The sequence below is a fragment of the Dinoponera quadriceps genome, unplaced genomic scaffold (genome assembly GCF_001313825.1).
Source record: "Dinoponera quadriceps isolate SergipeBrazil2010 unplaced genomic scaffold, ASM131382v1 scaffold1782, whole genome shotgun sequence".
Classification (NCBI taxonomy): Eukaryota; Metazoa; Arthropoda; class Insecta; order Hymenoptera; family Formicidae; genus Dinoponera; species Dinoponera quadriceps.
Window position 1 is genome coordinate 2,277,429 of NW_014555947.1, and position 24,705 is coordinate 2,302,133.

The following is a 24,705-nucleotide window of genomic DNA, read 5'->3' on the forward strand; positions in this document are numbered from 1 at the left end:
GATAGCCTCGGAACCGCGAAAAATGCCGACGTGAATTATGGTGAAATGGCCATCGCGTTGCGCACACGCGCATTAATTATCTCAGCGTGGAAACCTCCCCTCCCCCTTCCCCGATCGTTCTCCGCGGCGCGCCGTAATAAAACGTAATCTTGTTCAATGACCCTATCTACTCCTCCGTACCGCCGGAGTAAAATTGCCGTGAGTTGCGTTCGTGCATTTTCACGGCGAGCAGCGAATATCTCGGCCCTCGTCGATCCTTAAGAATCGAAATACCGCTCATAATATCGATAAAATTGTTCCTTCGGTGTAAGATTAAAAAGACATTCATAAGTACTTCCGCAACAATAGAAAAGTTCGAAGGTTGGTTTCTTGCCCTCCCCGAGTCGAAATTTTGACTTTGGCACTCTTAAAGATAGTTCGCGCTTATTTAGGTGACCAGCAGACTAATAAAAATCTGCTTTGACAATACTAACTTACTTTGGATTTTTAATTTTACAAATTTAATTTTCTCATTACATTGAACAACCTATTTCGACTAAAAGGAACGCTAAAAGAAACGCTAAAGAGAAAATTTCAGGCATTATCGGGGCAAAAATAGAAATAGATTATATTGTTAGAATTGAAATTGAATCGAGGAAAGATGTGACAGGCCAATAAGAGCCTTAATCCGTAGTCGTTGTAGCGATGTGAAATTAAAATAAGTATTATTCAAGCGTTATTATATACTGAACATTTATATCAACGACGATTTTAATTTCACATCACCGCAATTAGACTCTTATTACGGACCGTCACATCTTTCCTTGAAATTGAACCTATTTCGCTATTTTGGTTCCTATTACATTGTTAAATTAAAAGTTTAATATAGAGCTGGAATTTCGACTTGGGCCGGATCGTTGAAAGCTGAACGGAACAAAGGAGACTTCTCTTAGGCCGAGGATTTTCTCTCGAGGGCGTCTTGGACCGCTGCCGATGCCGGCGCTGCCCCGGTCGGGCGAGGACGCTTCCTCCTCTTTCAATTAGAAGGCGGGCTTCGCGGGTCTGCCTTCGGTCCCCGTGATTTATGAAATCACATCCGCGAGACGCAGACGCGGCCGCAGATTTACGGCAACGGGAATATGGATTTATGCGCGCGAACGCGCCGGACGAGATAAAGGCGCGGTATGCAAATACGTCCGGCGCGTTTTGTCAAAGTCCGCGGGCGAAAAGGAGGCGGACAGCGCGAGGGGAGATTTACAGGTGCCACCGGCCGCACTCTCGGGAGAAGAGCCAAGGCCGAAAGAATCGGATTCCGGCGTGCCGGGACGAATATCGATCTGGCCGTTGCTGCATCGCGACGCGAGGGCGCGAACGAGACGGCTCAATGGAATTAATTAAGACCTTCCATCGCTGTGGCGATTCAATTACGGGCCTGCAACGGCGCGACGTGCCGCGCCGTTGTGCCGACGATGAAACGACGCCACGGGTAAAACGGTGATGAATGTCTTCCTCGAAGGTGCGCGGGAACGCACGATTCTTAGGAAAGGAAAATTACAGACCGGGAAATAACGATAACTTAATTAAAAATATCGTAAATTTTCTTAAGAACAATATTTAAGAACAACAAAATCTTTATTCTACTTTATTGTTTCATTTTACTCTATTTTGTTTATTATTATAAGTTATATTTATAAAATAATAAATTAACAAATATAAAATAAATATAATAATAAACAGTGATATTAATTATATTTATAGTTTATCTTCTCAGTTATTATAAATTGTATCAAATCTTTTCGTTCAATTAGATAAGCAAATAAATGACATTAGTTTTATTCAAATCAATTTGATTTGACACGATCGCTAGATAAAATATTTGCTATTTGGGGAGCTTCCAGAGCATTTTTGATTCTCATAATTATTTGAACATTGGATTTTCCAATTAAATTACGTAACCGCGATTTCTACAAAGTGTACAGGCCGCGAGCGTAACGATGTAATGACGCCGACCTTCCGCGTTCGGATTCGTCTCGGGTTTGAAAATATTATTTTGCCATATCAGTACTCATAGAACATCGGCGGCTCCCGTCTCGCTTATTTCGCGGTTGTTATGTTCGGTATCTCGCAAATACGCAACGAGAGAGTGCCGTGTGCGAGCGCGTGTGTACGTGTGTGTCCGTTGCCGCGGATCGTGATCGTAAATTGGATCGCGTTCTTGAAATCTCGAAATAACCGTAAAACGTCCCGGCTCTCGTTTATGGCTCTCGAGCGGACCTTCTGGTTAGCTCGCGATGAAGGCACGAGACGGAGGGACGCTGGACGCGGCCGATTATCTCGCGGACACGCGACCGAGACGTCGAGATCCGGGCAAATCGCCGATTCCCCGAAAGGTACGTATGCTTCTCACGTGCTTTGCTCCCCTTCGATAGCGGCATTTGAGCAGTAAAAGACATTAGAGCGTGCGAAGCACCTGCGAAATGGCAAATGAGAAGAAAGGAAACAGGAGACAAATAAAATATCAAGGTTCTCAGGTGTACGATCAGCTGGGGAACGAAAAAGGGGGATGAGAGGTGCAAATTCCAACGCCAGGTGCAAATTGCGAAATTAGTTTAGTCTATAAATGAGATAAGAAATGGGCCTAACGGACTCCTCTGCCCGAGTCGAAATTTCGATGTTACTTTGACGCTCCTAAAGATAGTTTCTGCTTATTTAAATGGCCGGCGGAAAAAATGTACTTCGAAGATACTGGCATTTGTTAACTTCTCTGTTGAATCTTTATTTCACAGAGAAAAATATTCCTTTGGATTTGATTACTTCAATTGAAACGAATTTGTCTTTGGAATGGAGGAAACAAACGAATATTCGATTCAACAAACAGAATAGTTTAGTTTCTCAAACAATAAATATCTTACATACGTTTTTTAACATGAAGGATGAGCGGCAAAACTGCTACTGCAAAATTTGGAAACGAAATATTTAAAGAATTGAAAGAATTGAAAGTTTATACACGGAGGGACCGTGCATAACGAGTTGACGAGGAAAGAGTGACGGAAAAGTTCATTTCCGAATTCCTGCAGATGTTCAATTTCGTATAAATCCATCTGTGATATCCATATAGTGGATATCTTCACTGAAGCAACAACTGTATTGATCTCTTCCTTAGCACCATGGTTCTTGCAACTTTCGTCTATGCATAAGCGAAAAGTAATATTAATATTTCGCTGCGGCAACCATATTTATTTAAACGATATCGGCCATGTTTTCTCCGTGCAGAACCAAAATTTCGACTTGGTCAAGATAGGCTCGATAAGCAAAACGAGGCAAACAGATGTGAGATGTATATGCAAAAGAGATAATAAGAATGTTAATACAGTGAGAAAGATTAGTGCGAGTCGACCCCGAGAAGAACGAATTTCATTACGGCGGGAGGGAGAGTGATCGGCAGCGCGCTAACAATAACTTATCGACAAGAAGACCGGCTCATTAACGATTAATCAAACTAGGCCACCGGGTCAGAAGCATTATTCGCACGCGCATCTTCTTTTTCTTGCTTCGATTCGGTAAAAGGCATCAAGGATAGTTGCGGGAGTCGTAGGATAATCGACGAGGATACGTGGCGGGAGAGAGAGAGAGATCTGATAATGTGAGTCGCGCGCGACTTTCCTGGCGTGTCATCGGAAGGAGAAAGAGGAGGAAGTGAGATTGGAGAACCTCACTGACCTTTCCAGATGATACGTCACATATTCCCCCATGATTAGTGCGTCGGACATGGTGACGACGTCTGCCAAGTGGAGAAACTAATCGTCGTGCATTCGAAAGTTTAATTAGACGAGGCTTGCGTCGGACGGTGCTAAACGACCGATCGGCCGATCCTGCGGAAGAAAACGGCGATGTCCGTGTATTATAAATAACACGAGACCGCGATCTCTCATTATTTTGCATACCGTGGTCAGCTGGCGATGTGAAATAAAAACAGGACGCGCATCGCGTTAATCTCGCGACGTAATAACGTCTTATCGACGACGAGAGGACGAGGTGAGAGTTCCATTAAGATGGGGTAATTGCAGAGGAAGCATTCCATCTCTCGATATTTTGCCGTGATTCCCCTTTCACCGTGTTTATTATTTCACATCTCTCGCGTTTGGTGTTTCTCTTCTTTTCCTCGGAACATCTCGTCTGCCTCGTCTTTCGTCCCTTCTACTTCACCCTCAGTCGTCGGATTTGCTTAATCGATACTATTGAATAAAGAATTAAGGGAGGAACGTGAGGTAAAAATATCTGGTGGTGGGGGATGCGGCGATGGACGTGACGTTATGTTATAAAATACGCCCAAAGCGATTACCGATATCTTCGAGCGAGTCGAAGCAAGTTTTATGACGTATCTCATTGAGTAATCGATGAGATTACCGGCCTGTTCTTTTTAGCTGAACTGGCTGCACCAGTTCAAGAAACTCAAGCACTCCAAAATGTGAGTCTCATGCGTGCGCTTCGATGTGATGTAAATTTGTTGAACTAGTTCAGTCGGTTGAGCTAAAAACGAAACTGATCATACGACTCTTATATTCGTTTATCAATATACGGCATGAGTTATATTTTAATAAAATATTGTTGATAATGGAATGAAAGCGTTGAAGTGGATAGTTGTTCATGTGGAATATCGCAAAAAGGTGTTCGAAAACATTTCATATGTAAGTATTGTTAAATTACGTTACTTAAAATGAAGTAATTGTACGAGTTGTAGATTAAAATTTTAACATATAATTTTGCTGTCTTATAATGTTGTATCGTATCCCTTGATGACGTATAATGTTCATTATCAGAACATATAACACACGAGATGTTGTACACGAGATTATAAAGATTAATAAAGTTAACTTACAAGTTGCAATTTTGACTTAACTCACACAATTTTTTCATTCTGAGTAAGATATTTCAAAAACATCTTTAAAATTTCTTATAAGAATACGTTATATACTTCCAAGCATTCAAGTTATACGTTTTGCTATTGTTTTGCTTCCGGTATTAACCCCAATTATGATATAATTATACGTCATAAAACTCCACTTAGTTTGACAACCGATAACTCAGCAATATCGCAACATGCTCCTTCCTTGTATCCTTTATTATACAATTCTTCATTATCCTTATTTCATTATTCATGATATTTTCTTGTTATTCAATAATTCGTCATAAATCGTGTTAAATGGTTTTGTGTCATCGAGAGCGCGATAATGGTGAAAAAGGAAGAAAAGAAAATGCTAACGTCGAGTTCTCTTTAGCGAAAGGCTTTCGCCGCAGGATCTCCCGCTTCGCGATAATAGTAATCGTCGTCCGGCGGGGCTCCTTTCTAATCGGCAACATCCGCAGGATCGACGCGCGATCGAAGGAAGACCCGCGAACGACCTGCGTTCCACTTTCATTCATAACATCTCACCACCCGACATTCCACCTTCTCAGAGACGCCTATTATCGTCATCCTTTAGAAATCGAGCGTCATGAAAGCCGGCTACTTCGCACTGAGTCATCGTTTCCTTCTCTTTTTTCCCTCCGCATGTCGCATGTCGCTGGCATACTGGGCTATTCGGAACGCGAGAATGCGAGATTAGACCAGATTGAAGAATACGCGACACTCCTGCGTTCTACTTCGCACGACAAAAAATCCCAATTCGTGTAACGGAATAAGGATCAGACGAAAAACTCGCTGACGAGAAAGAATTTTTTTCAAATAGATTCTCTCACAGTTGTTGATAATGGGCTTTATCAATTTTTTAATTATACTTATGGAGCACCTATATATATAATTAAATTAAATTTAGAAAAAGAATATTATATATATACTGTATATTGAATTAATAATTAAATTTACATTATTATTTAATAACGTCGAGTTGTCCCAATACCGAAAAAAACCTCATTTCAATTCATTTCACCTCAATTCCTGCAACCGAATGGGAATCAGATGAGAACTCGATGACGAGAAATAAACCTCGGTAATGAGAAATTATGTATCCGTTATCGAGACTGAAAATATTTAGCTGCACCAAAACCCGATTGAGATAACTGAGAGCAATTAACTGAGCAAAAACCTCCTACAGGAATCCTCACAGAAGTCTTTCTATTGACTGCAGCCAAGTTTTCGTCTGGTCCCCAGACGACAAAAAAATCATTTACACCGGAATTGTATTTTCCTTGCAGAAAATCCAGTTGAACGAACCAAATTATTATTTTCCGTGTTCTTTACGCAAGATCGTACCGGGTGCTTTTGATCTTACATTTCGAACTCGCGAGTTTTCGCAATCTCTTCGAACTGAGAGAATTCAAAAAGATCTAACAATTAATTTTTACCGTAATTTTGTCCCATCAATTTTATCTAATTCGAAAAGATTTCCTTTGCATCTGGTCACCGATGATTGCGTTTTCCCTCGATTCGCGGAACGTAATGAATTTTCACTCCACTCCCGGCTACTTCTCTCTCTCTCTCTCTCTCTAATCGACGCGATTTTACAAACGGCGCGGTTCCGCGAGCATACGCGACCCACATTTTCTGACCGGTGGCTCTTCTGGCCGGTGGCGTTTCACTTGTCCGCGTTTCGGCCGCGAATCCGGAAAGGGAAGAACCAGACGACAGGATCGGAGCATGCAGGATCTTCCCGAGGCGGCGAATAAAAATGAGAGTAAACCTGTTTCCTGGCCGGAATTGAAACGCGACGCGAGAGTAGTTTAGATAATCACTTACCCCGTCGCAAAAACCGGACGCACTGTGTTACGTTTCGGGGAAAGAGAAAGGAACGCAAATAAATTACGTCGCTTTTACGAGATCTCGGCGGAAGAGCTGATATTGCCCGCGCACGATCTCAAATCGATATATATATATATATATATATATATATTTCCATACGGAGATCACACACCGAGTAGTTTGAAGATTCCGCCTCGGCTTTCCAGTTCGCTCTTCCCATGCTCGGCTCGCCAGCCGAATTTATATGTTCTCACGCTTTAGAGCGTTTATCCCGCCGATTCGCAGGTGGTAACGGCGCCGGCTCGCGTAATCCGCGACTTAATGCCGATTTACGGATCGGCAGAAGCCCCTCGCTGCTGCCTCGCGTGCATCGATCATTCCGTCCGATCGCCTTATAGAGCGACGAGAGGCGCCGACAAAGTCTCTCATGACGATGAAAATGGGCTTGAAATCGCTCCCGAATGACATTGCAATGCGCGACATCATCTTTCTCTGCTTTTTCCTTTTAATTTCTTTCTTTTATCCCCCTCTTATCCCTCTTATCTTTTTTAATCTGTATAATTTATAACAGGATTTGCGTTTAAATAACCAATATTCATGAGTCCGTCATCACTTGAGAAATATAACACCGTCTTAAATTAATCTTAGATTATAATATTTCTGCCATAATGTATTATGTCCATTTCTCGAAAACGAATATCTGGAAAACGAGAAATCATATCGAAACGAAACAAAATATATTTTAAAGCTAAAAGTTGATACTTTCTCATGGCATTAACGAAATTTAGAGAAAAATTCTCTGCCCGGTGTTACAACGTCATGACTCTCAAAATTGTCGTTTTTTGCTTCTTTCTTAAAATTTTTCCCAAAATTATGACGTAATAGCCAAATTTAGACAATAGATTTGTTTTCAGCAGGCAAAAATACATCAGAAGTGACTATTCATGCTCATGATGCCAAAAAAAGATCAAATTTTGTCGGACAGTGTAATCATAGCTTAATGAAACTCCGATTACTCGTCAATATTTTGTGTATTGATTTTACGTATGAAATGTTAATAGCTGAATAGCTGAATATGTACGACGTCCATGAATGACAGATCTATAATTAATTATGTCCTCGATCTCGAAGATTGCAAATAATTCACAGCGACGCAAACACCGCGGCCTTAATCGTACATTTTGGAACATGCTTTTTAGAGAGCGTTTTGCCGTTAGTCGTACGAAGCAAGTTTCAAGCCTTTCGCGCAAAGAGGGAGATCCCAACGTTACACTTTTGTCCATTTTTCAATCCGACTCCCTTGAGAGCGTGACGATTTGATCGTCACAACGCAGCAGCGATTTCAGATCGACATCGCGCACACCTCCGAGTGCCCGTTTCTCTTTTTCTTTCCCGTAACGAATGTCCCTTATTCCGTAACACTCATCCTCTCACGAAAGTGGGTCGCCGGTAATTCTCAATATCGGCCATTCAGTCCCTCGTGTTCGCTACTTCACCGAAACAATTTGGCCGCGCGTGCCAAATAAATATCTCCCAATGAAGACGCGCGCGTGTCTTTATCGCGCGATACAACGTTTCGCACGTCGCTAATCGAAGACGATAACTATCGACTATCGCACCTGAGACACCATTCGCGCGAGTACGCATAAAACCGTCGCTTTCACCCCTTCCTCGTCGTCAGGCAGCTGTCATTAGAAACGGAAGTGCAAATCGACGAGTAGACGGCGTGGATGGGACGGATCTCTCGAGGGGATCGGTCGCGCCGACGTTGAATTTCGGGCGCAGTGGTCGTTCCCGCGAAAAAAGAAAATCAATGACGCGAAGATTCACACGGTGAAAAAATTTTGTGCTAAGTTTAACACATTTCACGTGATCTAAACGACCTATCCGAATTTTGTGCGTTAATTTAACATAAATATTATGTCACCGATAATGCGGAAAATATTTTCTTCAGTAAAATTAACATTCGTGATATGTCAAGTTAACATGTACATTTTGTTCATTTTTTAGAATTTATTTCAATTTTATTTTAATATTTATTTTAATTTTAAACCTACATTGTTTTTATTATCCGTATAAATTTATATATAAAATGTTTTATTTTAGAAATGTCTAATACCGTGTCAATGACAATATGTTAAATTAAATTAACACACGGATACGTTTAAAAAATTAATCCCGAAATGCCAAGGAGGACCGGTTTTAAAACAAGTACACAATGTTCTCTATCGTGTAAGTCGCTCGAGCGTTAATCACCGTTAATTCGAATCACTCGCCGGGACGAACAGGAACGTGGAATTGTCGCCGGCGCGGCCGGCGGCTCTCGGAAATATTTTTTTTCGATGTCAGATGTAATTTCTCGAGGACAGGTGACATCCGCCATGCGCGACATGGAATTTAGAGAAATTGTACGCGCGAGAGTCAATACACCGCGTACAATATAAATTACGCTCGCGCAGAAACGAATCGGCGATTGATGTTGTCACTTCCTGAGAGACAGAAGCGTCGCGTGAGTTGCGCGATTCTTCGGCGGTGCGTATTAAAGTAGTTGGCCCGTCAAACTGTTTTCATGGGAAAATGATTCTTTTTACACTGTTCTTTGATATTTATCCTATTTTTAACTTTTATCTTTAATTTCTCCTGAACCACATTTTAAATTTTAACGAGAAACTACATTATACAAAAATTTTCAAATTTTTGACCATTTATTTTGAAGATATAGCCATTTTATCGGAAATGTATAATTTATAGTAATACACGATGTATATACTTATATATACATATTAAAATATTTATATGCTACTTTCTATCATGCATACACTTTTATATTAGCTTAACTGACGTATAAATAAAGCATTAATATGAAAGTCCGTAATAATAAATAGTAAAACAGACATAATATATCTCTGTGTTTTCAATATTGTATATTTGTCTTAATTTCGTGGGTGTGCAAAATTAACATTTATTACTTAGATAGTTAAATAAAGCTACAAGAAAAGCTTTTTTTTTAATAAATAATAAACCTATCAAGGGTCCCTTTAATATTACTACTGAAAATACGGTATTCTACGAGCTAACTATCTTAATCGAAAAGATCCCGCGCTTCGGATAACTTTCTAGCGGGCACACAGAGGCGGATTTCGCGAAAAACGCGGAGGGCAAGAAACTCGCCCGTTTAAAATGCGAGCGGATGACAATCTCGCAAATGCGCGACACCGGTCGTGTAATTAACGTGAGAAAGTGTTCTCGCACACGAGTCGCGCTTATCTCGGCCGCGCGCGATCTTATCGCGCCTTAATGTGTCTCGTGTCGAAATTGTGCGCACACCACATATCGCCACATATTTCATATGCAAAATAACACTTTCGCCATTTTACCTTTTCCAGCGCGATATTACATAGATCACTCGATATTACGACGCCCGCGCTGCGCTTTCGAAGCAATTCCATATGATTTAATCTCAGGTGAGAAAGTCCACGACTGCAACCCGCAATCGTGTGGCGCTCCTAGCTGTTAAACGTGCTGTTATACAATCCATTCTTCCGTGAGATGCTCCCCGAAAGGGCTGATCTCATTGTCAGTGGCGGATGGATGGAGCGGCCTAATGACTGGTGTCGCGAATTTCCTTCCAAGCTGACGTCGATCGTCGAGTGGATGTAAATATAACGTTTTCGAAACGTTAAAAACGGGATAGTTACGCATAATCCCGAATAAGAATCCCGAAAATAAGAATCCCGAAATTTCAGAAATGAGACAACACCCTTAAAAATCTTAATCCCGAAAAATGAAAGCCGAGACAATCTCTCGAAATATTGGAAGAAAATAAAATCGTCTCGCAGGATTATAATTTTGTGAAACAATTCCAACATTTCGGAAGATTATCTCTGTATTCGATTTTGGAATTATGACTTTTCACGATGTTATTCCACTTTTTGAATTTCGACACGATTTTTTCGGGAATATTCGTGTCCACCGAAAATGGAAAATCGGCTGCGACGTGCTTTACAGATTGTCACGATCTATTTGGCGCGTCGAACGCATTATCAGGCCGCGCGTAGAAAATCTCGGACAGTTGCGGACTTTCTCTAAACAATCGTTACTCCGTTAATCGCGTTATCGAAAGTAAGGGACACTGAATGGCAATCATAGTGAAAACAGCTTATCGGTTAACCCGCTGTGGCCGCCGGTTAATTTCGCTTCTTCTTTTTACAGATACGATATCTACGAGCGACCGACCGAACGTGAGATTGTCACAAGGACGCGTTTTCGCGGGAGCACTGGACCTCGAAAAAATCGTACAGGGGAAAAGCAATTCCGTTGGTGTAACTCAATTTCCTGTCGCCTGGCGACCAGACGTAAACTCGGTTGTAGAGACGGAAAGATTCCGGTATTCGGGGAAAAAAATTAATATCAATTCAGGACTCATATTCTCATGCATAAATAAGGTGCAATAGTATCAAAAACATTAAGACTGTACTATATCTGTTGTATTTCTTTTTATTTTTATTTGAAAATCCTAATAAAAGATATTTTCTTTAGTTACTATGTACCTAGTTTCCTAATTACTATATATTATATACAGTACATCAATATACCGTATCAACACATTCTATGGAAAATATGAGTTAAACAAAGTGATTTACTCATCTTAAAGGCTAAATCCTCCTTTGGAGTTTCACATGAAAATTTCTTTTTATCTCTGTAATTGCTTTCAAATTACCAACTTCTCAAAAGTATAGAGTAATTTATTATTATTTATCGGGTAAGTTACTGTCAGGTTGGGTCATTTTCGTCTCAAATATTTTGCGAATATTTGTCTGCGTTAAAACTCGGCCGAGACAACTGGAAGCAATTAAATCAAAACTTTCTACAGGAAGTTTATCATATATCCTGTAGTTTCGGCCTAGTCCGCAAACAACGGAAAATTCAATCACACCGATAAGATTATTTCTTCCGTGCGGGAACTGTTTTCTTTTCCGTGTACAGATATCCGTGCGACTACTTGCTTCGCGCACGCGACGGGAAGATCGGTTTTGCGATGATCGATGCCGAGGAAAAGCTTCCTCGACACAATAGGATGTCACATTGGCCGGATCCGGAACAGCAATCGCAGAGAGAACAACGTGTTGATCATCATTATGTGCTAACCCATCGTTCGTGCAACGTCGCGCTCTACAGAGTGTCCCACGCTCTCTCTCTCTCTCTCTCTCTCTCCATCTCCGTTTCCCTTTATTCACGATTCTTCTTTCATTTCCCCGTCAACTAGCGATCGTCGATTTGTTCCGAACGAAAGTTAAGCGAAGCGCCGATCTCGCGAGGCCAACTGTGTTCATGACGATGAAGTCCGCCTCGAATCGAGACTTCGCGCTCTCTTCTCGTCCCCGGGGTTTTATTCCCGCGACGTCCTTACGTTGTATTCACCTCCGTTGAAAGACAACTGGACACAAAGACCCGGACACCCTGTATAGCGTGGCGCAAGAACCTGGCGATGCTGCGCGCGTAGTCTGTTGACCGAGAGTAAAGCCACGGCTCTCTCGAAGCAGAGGAGGAGCTCGGCTGGCCGACTTCTTCCTTCTCTCCGGTACGACACGCTTATCCACCAACCCGGCGACGGTCCAGTTTTCTCGGTCACGGTTGCACGAGAGGGAGACCCCGGGTTCCTACATTATCCCCACGTGCGGGGAGCTCTTGGTCGGCTACCTCCTCTCTTCGGGAGAGCTGACGTCTCGCGCTAGTTCGACGAGCGGATCGGCCACAGGTGGATTTCGCGAGCGGAATTCGCTACGGAGAGGTCCTTCCGGAGGTCCTGCTACTCGTGTCCCATGTACGGAGCACTTGGCTTCGCGAGACTAAGCTTCGATTAAAAGGGCGCACGAGCCACGCAGTGGTGACCGGTCGCGAGGGCGATTCTTCCGTCGAGGTTTTGATGACAGCATTTCACGGGCATGCGGAGAGCTTGATGAATAGTCGCAGTGACAGTGACAGTGTGATCCGTGAGAATCGCAGGGCGCTTGATATCGGAACTGTTGATAAGACTCGCTATCGGCCGTTACGATGAGGATAGGAAGGTCCTGCTGGGTGCTATTGGTAAGGTCTTCCCGCTACGAGATTAGTGGTCTCTCCCCAGGTAGCAGGGACTTCTGAAAGATGTCTTGGAGACGCCTAAAGGACACCCGAATGGTGTTTTTAAAAGAATTTTTAAACTTCTGCTACCTGGTCCCAGATCGCTATCCTGATTCCTGAATTTTTATCTTTCTATCTCCAGACTAGGCTTATTTAGATTTTATATCGTCGGCGCGTTCTCGTGAAAAACATTCAGAAAGAATTATAGAGAAACGCAAGCATCATATTACACTTTTATGTGAAAGATCAAATTTCTCTCTCCTCTTACAAGATAAGATTTTGTTAGGTGCTGCTATTAAAATTTGCCGCGCTAATCCCGGGGTACAAATAAAAAAAAAAAACAGTTATTCGGCAGATACTAATAACACATTTACTTAAATCTGAGTGCTTTTATTTAAATAGAAAAACATTTTCTCATAAAAAACTACAGTTTTAAGAAAAAAAATTCTTTCTCAGTGTAGAAGTAAAAAGAAACGTATTATTACTACTCGACCGAACAAATATTTTTTATTTTCTTAATATTTCTCTCCCTCGGTGCACGACTTAAAAATTAGAGAATACTCTGGACGCATACCTCGCGAAGAACTCACCGGGGGAATTTCGAACAAGAACGTCACATTACATTTCATGCAAGAGGCAACATTTCTCTCCCCTCTCGCGGGAAGTAGCGCGAGATGGAATTTTGTGTGGACCGTCAAACGGTGGATCGCCCGTTATCGGTGTCCATAATTACGGTCGGTCGATAATCCCGTTGTTGACTCGGCTCGAAATCACGTTCATAAACAAGTTCCACTTAGGCTCCAACTCTTCCGTCCGCATCGTGCGGATTGATCGTTCGTGTGACGCTTTCTGCGTCTCGACTCACCTGGTCCAAAGTGGAACAACCTTTGTCGCGGCCTTGATCCAGCGGCCGACCCGGCCGGTGGACGAGGAAAAGTAATATAAACGTTTCGAGCACGCGCCGGAATAGCGAGTTCGCTCTCTGCTCGCGTGCATACGCGCGCGACCGCCGGAAAGGCTTTTCATTCAACGCGATGAATATGTATAGATATTCGCGTGTACTTACCGTAATATGGGAGCGGTACTTACTTAAAGCACTCGGCCACCGTCACGCGACTCCGTTCATCTCTGAGTAACTGATGAATGCCAGTGAAATCGTCCGCTCGACTCGCTGATTACTGGATCGTTACGTCGACGATAAACGCCGAGAGCGCGGCAGGATCTCGGCTGCACGACGCAGGATCAAGTGGACGATCTCCCGCACAGATCTACTATTTCGTTGAACATTGCGATTAACTTTCATGTAAGCGAACCCACGATGGCATTCCGCGCTTCCTGCGGCGGCTCGACTTCTCGCGTTCCCGCGAGATGCAAGGCATAGTTTTCATTAGGGAGAAAATCACCGAGGAAGAATATTAATCCCGTGTCCGTCGGTTTGTCTCATTAATTATTAAGGCGCATCGCAGCAATTAACCAGCGTCGATTATAAGTCCGCCGATCCGTCCCACTAACGTTGATGAGACCTAAGTATCGATAAGTATAACATCGCGTCCTAACTCATTAATCCGCTGCGGGACATAAATTTATAAGAACCGTCCCGCGCGCCCGCGTTGACGTGTGACGACTTTCGTCGTGCGATCTCTTCGCGGCCCGTAGTAATAATTGAGTCGCTTAGTTTAAGTAATTAAATTGGAGCCCGCCACCGTTTATCACGTCGTCCAATTATGGGCCGGCCGACTATTAAGAGTCGCTCTGAATGAAGCTGACGGGCATTTACTTTCACTAAAAGCCGCCCGAGTCGCGCTGAAATTCTGCATGGCGCATACAAGTATAAATTACGCGAGCGCGAGTCATTTAATTCGGAGCGACCGTTCGACTGAGCGAGGCGGATTCAATCGTTTCTCCCGCGCGACGGGATTTTTCGCGAGGGGGGAGGGAGACTCTTCGGTTTTTTCTGCTGAATGCCATACACTGAGAGAAATCCCACTAAAATCATATGTCAATTATAGTCATCTTCGACCCCAACTATAGGCTTTGAATCAAAAAATAGTAGCGATAATGTCCATGTCAAGTTATCGCTACTGTATATTCATAGTTAAAAAAATGTATACTTATACAAATTTATATTAACATATAAATATATTAGTACACGGTAAAAAACATTTTGTGCTTGTGTTAAAATAAAACTTTATTCAAATTTTTATATTAAACGTTTAATATACTCGTGTATTAATTTAACATATTTAACATATTGCGTTTATAAAACAATTTACAAAGTATTACAAATTTATTAGAAAAATAGTTCTCCTGACTGTATACATATCATTCTTTCATTCTCATGCGATTATAGTTACAAGTACAAGAATGAGTACAACAAATTACAAGTGTAATATAGTATAGTATAGTTACAAGTACCAACAATTTTTTTTTTCAATGTACATTTTTCGGTACAGTAATGGGATTCCTTTTGACGATCGAAGTAATTGAAACAAAAATAATCAATAAGGTGAGGTGATCACCAGGTCGACCGACATTAGAGACAGAAAAGTAAACAAATCGTGAATATACATATGTAATGTCAAAGCGGAAGTAGAACCGAGCCTTTCTTTTTCTTTCTTTACTTGGCGATTGCACAAAGTTGCGTAGGGCGGCTCCCGCATGCCGCAAAAAACGCGCGTTGCAGTCACAGCGTCGCTTCCGGTACAACGCAGGTAAACCCAGCCGTTGTTTCCCGGACGGCTCTCCCCCCCCCCCCTTCTTTCTCATCGTCCTTTTTTTCTCCTCCTCGTTCTCCTCGTGGGGAGGAAAAAGGAGAGAAAAGAAGATCCCTCGCGCGCGATAGGCGGTCCATGCTCTTGGCAAACAAGAGATACGCGTAACGTAATTTACGCTTCCTTGCGGTTCATTCTCCGGCTATGTATAGCACCGCGCGACGTTGCACAATCGTTACGATTGTTCCTTTCCGGAAGTTGCATTTTATTGTCCCCTTCTTCTCGTTGGATCGCGCGAGCGCGCGCCGTTTTCACTCGCGTTTCATTACAAACGGTCGCCCCGTGCGACGGCCGGCCTAATTAGCGATGACGGAAATTGTTTAACATATTATGTTATCCGGCGACTTGCGAAAATTCGCTTTCATACGTTCCACGTTTTGCGCCTCGCGATCTTAGGTCCGCGGTTAATTATTGCTTCTCGTATCGCTTGGGATCGCGGTGTCTCCCGGCGAAGTTCTCAGCTCTCGTCCCGTAAACTTCAAATAGCCTTCAGCCGTTTGAATCCTAATTTCCCGGAGCGTTATGTCATGTATACCCTGGATTTCCATGTAAACATGACGTTCTTGAAAATTTCACTTCTTTACGAAATATTCGATAAATTTTAGAACTATCTTAAAACTAATGCCAACATCTGTAAATTTTTGCATTAAAATACCGTGAACAGATATTGTAAAAAATTTCGTAAATTAAATATCCCAAAGATCTGGAATGAATATCGCGTCACTGAAAAATAACGGATTCAGTGTTCATTTGAACACAAGTTAATCGTTCAATTTGGACTAGGATTGAATTAGTAAATAGTCCTTGCGGATCAATTGGTCCTTAGCCTTTCTAAATTAATCAGATCGCCGTTTGATACATAACGATTATGTATAATGCGAGTTTTTTTTGCTCATTAGATAGTCGCGCTACTGTCCCCGATCAACGGCGAGGAGGACGCTGATGAGGTGAGCGATGACGGGAAAGCTCAAGCGAAGATATCGACGTCGCTCAAGCTCGTCGACGAGGAGGACCAAAACAGAACCGATAAAGTAAGAGAAGCATAATAGAACGGACGAAAATTTTTGTTTTGTCCGTTTCGCGACTTCTCCTTTCGTTATTTCTACTCTTCCCCTTTCTTTCTCTCTCTCTCTCTCCCTCTCTCTCTCTCTCTCTCACACTCTCTCTTTCTCTTTCTCTCTGTATTTTCAAGCTTGTTGATCTCACTGAACCGCCTCATCCTCTTTTCTTCCAGGCAATGAAGCTGCCGGAGAAGCAAGAGCAAATCGGCGAGCAAATGCAGCTGGCACGTAGCGTGTCACCGCCGCCGCAAAAATTGTCAATGGCGGCATTAATCGCCAAGAGAACGTCGAACAGCGACACGACTTCCCCGTCGCTCGAGGAAACGCGTCCCCCCATCGGCGGCAGCAGAGCGAACGTCAGCAGGGAACTCATGTTGCCGATCAACATGGACATCACGAAGATTATATCCGATGATTCCGCCGAGGAGACTGACGAAGAGGAGGACGAGGACGACGCGCCTGAGGCGCTGCCCGAGGTTAGTGAAACATTAGTAACTTGAGGCGCTCCATAGATGTCTAATCGCCAACGAGAAAGGGAAGAGCAATATTTTACATACGAGGGTGAAAACAAGGGAAAATTGATGTATTTGTACTCGGGCATTTCTCTCCGTCGCATATGGAAAAAAAAATCGACTGCACGGTAACAAGTTTTTTTAATTTAATAACGACTATTCAAATTTTTGTGTTAATTTAATACGAGGTGAATATGTTGAAGAGTAACACAAATATTATCTCAAAAATTGACGCGAAATTAATATTCATAAGATTTTAGTTTATACTGAAAAGTATAAAATGTGTTATTTTAATACACGTTCAATATCAATTCAAAATGTTGAGATAACATTAACATAATATGTTAAATCAGCACACGGGTATGTTAAAAATTTAAACAAGCACCGATTTTAACACAAGTACAAAATGTTTGTTATTATGTGAATTTACCCGACGGTGAACAAATCGCTCTTTGACTGAAGGAAACAGAATTTCGGGTTTTTATGAACCGGATCCAGTTCTTATAACCAGAAATTCCGTCTCCTCCGACCGAAACATTGCCAGGTGAATCGAAACAAACCCTTTTTTCCACGTGGGCAAATCGTTTAGACAACCACGTGGACTTTTTTCCCGCCGGCGGGCACAGCGCGGTAGAAAGTCGCGTTTAACACGACCATCTGTCATAAATTTCAGCGGGATTTATCTCCCGCGGTTGAATATGTAGACGCGTTTCCCTCAGCGGAGATGTTAGAGCTTCCGGTGTGATTCGCGAGCACCGAATTTCATCTACAAGACGGGCGCCATAAATTGAAGTCGCGCGGCGATTTCTAAATCACGAAGGCGAAGTCCGAGACGTCGTCGCCATCGCGTACATTTTATTTGAAGATCGTCCGTTATAAGTTAATCATGCAGATTCTTAATCGCGATACGCGGAATTTTTTACTTGCCATCGACAGCTCGCTCAGTCGCGAAACTCGTATTATAATCACGCTTAAAGAAAATTGTTTTGTCTGCTGTTCAATTTTGTAACGTTTTAATTTCATAATTAACCGTTCCCTCGCGTGGTATTATTCTCTTTAAAAAACACATCGATAGCTTAAATAAAATAAGATTACGCTTTGAGGTCTTCAGACTGGTGCTTTTCGGCCGATAGGGTGAAAATCGTTACTTCAAAAATATTATATTTTTACTCATTATAATGATATATCATAAATTTGAATCTGGAACATATTACACAACTATATCCGGTCGGTAATGTGTTACGCGGTGTTCGACGCGTAAGGTTTATTCAGCATCCCCGTCTGCAGCATCCCCGTGTCCGGCATTCCCGGGCCGCGTGTCTACGATTTAGAACGAAGCCGCGTGGACCGCGCGCATCGCTCGCGCGGTTTCACTCGTAGCCGACGGCCTTCAAACGGCACCTCTTATGCGAGTACTTTCACGCGTTCGATATATTTTATTACGACGCCTCGTGGACCGTCTGGTGAATCTCGAGTGGCGGCGGTCGTGTCTGTGTACGCGCCGTCGGATATTCATCGCCGCGCGAGAACACGACTTTCCATTCGGGACATTAATTAGCGAGCGAGAACTGGACTGCCATAGGCGGATGTGGATTTATTCTTCGCGTAGATCAACGACGATAGCGCGATGATACAGTCGCGGGCGGGACGGGGTAATTGGAGAATGGCTTGTGTGAACCGTTGTTCTCGTTGCGGAGACATTTCCCGAAAAGCGGAGAAATTTGCCGAACAGACGCATCCGCGATAAATTCAAGGCGATATTGAAGGCGCATGGAATTCAGGTCGATAATAAAATATATAATTTGCGAGTCACTGTGTGCGTACACATATACAGTACTGGTGCATATAGCCTTAATAAGCAATTTAGAATCAGGTCACTAGTATTTTCTAACCGTTCGTAATTTTTTTTGGACGTTAAGCAAAATTTAGCTCTTAATGTGATTGATGACTTCGATTGGTATATTATTTTTAGATCTATTAGTGGTTTATTATTTTCGGTCTCTGTCAAAGATCTGGATATACACTCCGATCGCAAACAATAAAATCATTAAATACTTGCTAAGAGCTGGCTTCCGCTGAACGCAATCACTGTGCCAGATAAACCGCTTTGACACATCGTTCCCGTTTTTCTTTGATTACTCGACAAACAATAAATTGATTGTGCGTACGATTAGAAAACCCTAATGGCCTAGTTGAGCATGACATGTTAACTTTATCATGCCGGTCTGCGTACACAAAACACTCGGTGCGGGGTGGTGTTCCTCTTTCGATCTAAACGATCATTAAGGTCAGCGCACACGGACAATACTTGCGCGCGCTTATAATTATACGGCGAATATAGTTGTTAAGTTCACAATTTTCACACGGCAAACCGCGATTAGGCGTTTATCGCGTCTCGTTACCGATAACAAATTACCTTGTAAGTTTAATAAAAGACTTTATTCGCGGATTGTACTTTTCAACCTCCGCAAGGCAGATAAATGGGAAAAGAAATCTTCCGACGGGAGAATTCAACAAAAGTTCTGATCGAATCGAGCATAGCCGGAACATCACAGTTTTGTGGGAAGTTCTATAGTTTGTATGTACGTGTTGATTCCTAATTAAAGGCCCAGGAATTGCGAATGATGAGGCCACAAGATCGCCGACGGCCACTTCCCATGAAACCTTTGCGACCCATCAGGCCGTCTCCACCGAACAGGAGGAACGTTTACACAGGTCAGTTTTCCGCGAAAGTCGACCTTCGCAAAAACTGCGGAATTACATCTAGTTGATTCTAGCACTTTTTTTCTATGCGCATATAAATGGCAGCATCGAATCCTAAAAAACAGTCTTAAAAATGTTGCAAATAAAGCGATAGAAATCATAGCTCGTTACTTCTTGGATAACGATAACGATAAAGAGTTACTTCTTTAAAGTGACTACTCAACCGTGATCAAACGCGTTTAATGAAAGATGAGAAAAGGAGTCGCGAGATGAAGAAATGGATCAATCGACTGATCGATCGATCACTTTCCAGGACCAACAAGGACTCCCGTGATACGGTCGTCTAAGCGACCGAACGACTCGAAGAGGCGACCCACGGAGAACGAATGTACTTTCTTCACGAAGACGGTGTGTCTCGAGGCCAACGATTATCCGCAGTGAGTCTGTCCCGAACTTTCGTTTCCCCGTTGAATTAATGACGGACATTGTTACGCGGCAATTTGCATATCGGCGAGATTAAAATCTTCCGGGCCGTCTTAATTGGCGAAGCTGCGGCGAAGTTTTCACTTTTCGCGCAGCCTCCCCCCTCGGCAAGTGCGACGACGGGCGTCCGAGGATTTTGGAGATAAATAAAACGAAGCACACCGAAGCGCGCGCGTCTTCGAGATCTCTCTGACGTTGAATTAATTGAGCGGTAAAAGTTTTTACGCGCCAGTTATTTACTGGAATTGAATAATTTGCAAAATCACTCCTGCGCTTCCTTCTCGAGGATTATCCACGGACGAATGGCTCGTCCGTTGGATTAATCTGAAAACTGGAATCGATGTTATTCCCGAGACCTCCTCTCGCGTAAATGGCGGGTACGCTGTGGAAGGAATTTTCCGCATCGGTGAAAATACCGCGCGCCGTTACTGCTCGCTTTCGCGCGTGGACGCTTAATAGCGGCCTTAACTTTCCAGCGAGGCGATAATAAGGAGTTTAAGGACCAATAAGGAAATGGTGGCGGCACTGCTGACCGACTATAAGATGCCTGATTACGGAAGCGCGGAGGAAAAATTGCCGATCCCCCTGCCGCTGGAGAATAAGTTTGAAACTCGCTACGAAAACAGATACGAGAATAACGAGATTAAAAGGTGAATAAGAAGGATACATCCGTTTTCTCTATTGCCTTTCATTAATGTCCGTTACTTTTCCAAACGAACGGAGGAACTGGTTCGTTAATAAAGCAGGTGTGGTAAGGTAGAAAGGAATTTATTTTTCGTTACTTCACGCGTAAATTCTTGATTTCAGACGATCGGACAATCCTTTCGACAACGTGGAGGAGGGTTTCACCTGTCCGTCAACTGTCAAGTATGCTCGTCCGCAATTAGCGAGAGCCGCTTCCGGAGTCTGGAAGTACATAATAAACACCGGCGAACACACCCAGACCTTACGACTGGAGAAATGCTCGTAAGTGTGACACGCGATATATTATAACGTCCGAAAGAAGAGATGTAATTTATTTGGGCATTAATTACCGGATTATGTAACATTCCGTCGTGAGCGATTAAATGAAGTATGCATGTTCGGTGGCGAACCACGGCGAAGTTTGCTCCGTCGTGAAGTACGAAATATGGCTTGCGACGAGAAACTTAATTAGAGAATAATTAATCACCAGTTGTGGGAGACGGGCGATACACGACGAGCGATGAATCGAAAGGAGAGGGGAGGTCTTGTTTCTTTTTTCTTTATCAAAAGATCAATTATCTTCCCGATATTTTCGAATTCAATTAATCCCAATCACACTATTTGAGGACAAACAATATTATGATTTTGCTTAAAAAAGATATCCTGTAATATTTTATTATAATATATCACAGATTAAGTATAACATATACAGGGTATTTCATAATATGTGGGCATAATTTCAAAAAACGAATGTGTTATTTTTGTGTCGTAAATTTATTTTTCAAATTATGTCCACACATCGTGAAACATCCTGCATAAAACCTTTTAAATTTCTTCCTAACAATAATCGTTCTCTGACGTTTCCCCATCGCAGCAATCCACAGTCGAGCTGTTCGTTCATCTCCGAGAATTACCGCTCCTCCTGCGTGCAGATCTACAACTACCACCGGCTGCTGACGTGGGACCAGAAATTGGGACTTCACATGGACATTTTCAAAGTCCCGACTTGCTGCAGCTGCCACGTGCACGGTTACGCCGAAATCTTCCCGCCTCATCAGAAGGACCCACCGATGAAGTCCAAGGAGACATTCCCGGGCGCAGACTTCGTCACTAACGACCACAAGGATGACTTCCAGGACCTCAGCAAGCCCGCGCTGAATCACATCAACAAGTACAATCCCAGTGCGAGCTTCGATTCCACTCTCGGTAATTTACCTAAGAGAACATCACTCGACGTCGGCCGACGATGCCGAACGATCTCGATTGACGTGTCCTCGCTTCTCTGCTTCAGTGTCCAGCAACAAGAAGCCGGTGCTGGAAGTCAGCCCGAGCAGACCGAGCTTCACCCTCCCAGGTAGAACCAGAACGAAGAAGCCCTCACCGGTCCCGAGGCCGTACGACAAATTGCCGCAGCAGCACGCGCCCAATACGCGAGCGCCGGGCTACAAAGGACCGCTGACGAAGGGCAGCAGGCCCACACGACTCAGCAGGCCGCCCTTCAGGAGGGAGTCCACCTCCCACGTCGAGGATTACACGGAGGCTCCCGGTAACAGCTCGGTCAAGAACCGGTGAGTGAAGCAGCATTTTGTATCGAAGCGATATACAAGCGGTGGATTCGACCCTACAATAAGCGACACGCCTCTTAGCTTACTTGTTCGTGGAGAAAAATCGTCTCGGATCGCGATTATTTAAGCGGATAGCAAACTTACAGTTTCCGTTTGAAAGAATGAAATACAGAGAGACTTTTTTAAATTAAGATTTTTTAAAATCAATTTTAAAGTCTGAAAATAATGTTGAACATAGTGTTGAATTAATTTACGAAGTAATGAAATTTACACTTATGTAGGTGTGAAAATTAGAATCGTTGATATTCCATTTCAATTTTTGAAACCAATTATTTTGACCCTCGGAACGTCTTAAAGATCGTTACAAGTAACATATATTTTTTTGCCTTTAATATATATGATATTATTTGTTTTTTAACGTATTGATTATTATTGTCATTGGATATGGGAATTTCAGATACAGTCAGCCGTACGACCAAGAAGTGGACACCTCGTTGAGGCTACAAAATGGGGGTTTCGACGAAGAATATCAGGAACCGCAAAAGAGGATCAACTACAACTACCATCCCATCATAGACTTCTTCAAGCCAGAGGCTTCCATGCTGCAATCCGTCGAGCCGCAGCATACCAACCAGCCGGCGACAATTCAAAATGACAATAACGCGTGGAAACCGATGATTACTTAGAACGTGAAGTTCCAGTTCGGAGTACCTGACATCCTACTTCAATGATGATTTGAAATCACATCGTTGTACGACGTGTTTTCAGAATTTATCTCCACGATGGTAAGAAATTATTTGTCCTCGGAGAAACATATCAGGTGTCCCTTGATATGAAATGTCTGTAGCAAAAATATTTATCTTCACTTTTTAACTCTGAGCTGAGAAGCTCAAGGAAGAAACAAGTTCGCAGCGTAATTAAGATTTATAAGATATCGCGTATGCTAGTTATAAGCGTTAAAATTTTATCCTGTAGCTGAAATTTACTTAGTCTCGATTTCATCTCGAAAACACAATTCGATTAGACATTTCATCGTAGGACACTAGATACGTGTAAAAAAATTTAAATGGGTATTCTGTCCAATTTGTTTTTCCGCATCGTTAATTATTGCATTTAATTATATCGTCTAATTACATCTGTCACTCAAAGACTTGATAGATAATGATATGTTTTTATGATGTATCGTTCGAAGGGGGATCCTCTGTATAGTAATAAAATAAGAGTCAGAATAGTTCTTAAAAAATATTCGTAGATATATATGTAGTCGTAGATATATACTTAATTGAGTATTATGGCCATGATGGGCAGATGCAATGACCGTTCTTTCTTTTCTTTTACTTTAACATGTTCTATATTACGTTCGTTTGGACTTTTTATTTATTAGTCGTTAGTTCTACAAGTTATTTATAAATCACACTTAAGGATTTTTTTTACAATATTAAGAAATCTTTGAATAAAAAAAAGATAGATGCGTTTCTTTACACGTGTTTTCCTGTATGTTTCGAGATTGAAAAAAAGAATAACAATTTTCCTAATATATTTTAATAATATTGAATGCAACGAAACTTTTTGAAATCATGAGGTAGATATAAAAAAATGTAAAAATAATGCGTAACGTAACCCATATACATAATATAAAAAAATATCATATAATGTATTTAATTGTAGTCCATATTAAAATTGTAATTATTATACATTGGATTGTATTATATGTTATGATAAATATCATATTTTATAATATAATCACTTTATTTTATACCATATTTTAGATCCTATTATGTATTATTTTATATTTGATTAAATTGTATTAAAATATAATAAAAGTAGCTGTGCAAAAGTTATATATGTTACTTTTTTTGTTATTTCCTTTTTCATGTCGTATTTCCGATACAAATCTAGAGCCAAGTTTCAAATCACTTTAGCCAAGACTCAAACCAATTTGGTTTGAGTCTTGTCTAGTGAATATTGGCCGTACAGTATGTTTCCTTGAGTTTCTGGCTATTGACATTTTTGTCTCCAAATAGTAGATTCTTTCATTAGATGTCGATTTAGAAAACGTGGCATATTTGCAAAATTTTTGAGTAT

The 24,705-nt window shown here is 42.0% G+C and overlaps 1 protein-coding gene across 1 annotated transcript; it reads left to right on the plus strand.

Moving 5' to 3' along the window:
* Positions 1 to 12,772: 12,772 nt before the first annotated feature.
* Positions 12,773 to 23,306, plus strand: LOC106746022. The gene is made up of 10 exons (XM_014622120.1): positions 12,773 to 12,805; positions 16,512 to 16,643; positions 16,847 to 17,149; positions 19,792 to 19,900; positions 20,202 to 20,325; positions 20,848 to 21,021; positions 21,179 to 21,337; positions 21,930 to 22,261; positions 22,347 to 22,623; positions 23,078 to 23,306. The coding sequence occupies exons 1-10, from the start codon at positions 12,773 to 12,775 to the stop codon at positions 23,304 to 23,306; spliced, it is 1,872 nt and encodes a 623-aa protein (XP_014477606.1).
* The last annotated feature ends 1,399 nt before the right edge of the window (positions 23,307 to 24,705 follow it).